The sequence below is a fragment of the Entamoeba dispar genome, genomic scaffold (genome assembly GCF_000209125.1).
Source record: "Entamoeba dispar SAW760 scf_1105229460391 genomic scaffold, whole genome shotgun sequence".
NCBI lineage: Eukaryota > Evosea > Mastigamoebida > Endamoebidae > Entamoeba > Entamoeba dispar.
In genome coordinates, this window is record NW_001854169.1 from 1 (window position 1) to 1,678 (window position 1,678).

At 16.9% G+C, this 1,678-nt stretch overlaps 1 protein-coding gene across 1 annotated transcript in view, besides 1 other annotated feature; it reads right to left on the minus strand.

The window, feature by feature from the left end:
• Positions 1–1,678: a repeat region.
• EDI_061720 (uncharacterized protein) overlaps positions 1,604–1,678 on the minus strand; it is a gene marked incomplete at both ends in the record, with an annotated part of 1,623 nt that continues 1,548 nt past the window's right edge. The window contains one exon of the mRNA XM_001733315.1: positions 1,604–1,678. This exon is cut by the window's right edge and continues 1,548 nt beyond it. Within this exon, the coding sequence (XP_001733367.1) occupies positions 1,604–1,678 (75 nt within the window).

The window sequence follows — 1,678 nt, forward strand, 5'->3', positions numbered from 1 at the left end:
ATATAATAAATATAAATGATATATTAAAATGATAAAGTTTACATTATGATTCATTATCATCTCTATCATCATCAAAATAAATATAATTTATCAAATCAATGAATATAAGTTCAATAATATAAATCATATATTATAAAATGAATTAATGAGAATAATGATACAAAATAATGAATAAATAAGAATAATCAACATATAAATTAAATAAATAATAAATAGAATAAAGAAATGAAAGAAAATAAAACATGAAATAAAGAATATTAATCAAATAATATCTTGAAATGAAAATATCACAATAAATGAAATAGATAAATTGTATAAATATTTAAATGTATGATAATCAGATGAAATTAATAATATATTCAATTATAAAATCATCAAATAAAAGATAGCAATGAAAATTAATGATATAAATTGTGATAAATGTATTAATATAAGATATATTACAATAATTAACAATAAATTAATTAATACCTTCAGATATTCATCATTAGTAGTAAAACTGAATGTAATTTATATAAAATTAAAATTGAGATAATAAAATAAATAATAAATACATAATATATTAGTGTTGGTAACTCTAAAGACAATCTATATGTCAATATAAATGAAATAATGAATAATAAACATGAATGATAAATATGTTAATGAAATAATTAGAATAGTGATGCAATATTGTATAAGAATGAAATAATAAATAATATATTAAATAGATGATATTCAAAGAAATGAATAATGAATATAAATAAAAAATAATAAAACATAAAATCAAAGAAATAAAATAAATAATAAAAGAAATGATTAAAAATAAAAATAAATAATAATAAAAATAAATAAAATAATGATAAATAAATATATCAATAAATTGAAATTAAATAAACAGATATTTTAGAAGATTGATTGAATCAAAATTTATATATAAAACTACTACAATCAATTCATTGAATTCAATCAATATTAAAAAAATATATTTCTCCAATTAACTAAAATATAAGATTGAGTAATATTAATTGTGTATAGAAAAGATAAAATATTAAAAAATGATTAAAATACTATCCACTTTGTAAATACAAGATATCAATAACAGAACACATTCTATTATCTTGTATTTGTCATAAAAAATCACAAAATGAGAAACATGATAATATTAGTATTATCATATTAAATAATAAGAAAATATAAATGAAATAATCAATACAAGAAATCAACATATGAAACAATGTTCTAATACAATGACATCACTATGATATGGAACAAACAAATAATGCAAAAAAGTGATGGACTATATCATAAAATACCATAGATATATATGTAATAGATAAAAAGAATAAAACTGATCTAATATTTGATATGACTATTGTGGCAGATCATAATATTAATGGAGCCTATTGGAAGAAAAGAAATATGTATAAAGAATTGAAAAATATAATAATTAAAATAGAGAAATTAAAAGATATCAAAATAAATTAATAATTTCAATAAATTAAATAGTAAATGTAGAAAGTATTAAATTAATTAAATAATTAAAAATAGAAATTAACATCATAAAAGAAATCAAAAACATTGTAATTAAGAATATGATAGATATCATGGAACATTACTTCTGTTATAATAGAAGATACTCTGTAGAGGTACGAGAGAACAGTCCATGGAGGAGATTAGTCTCACTTGATCCATGAAC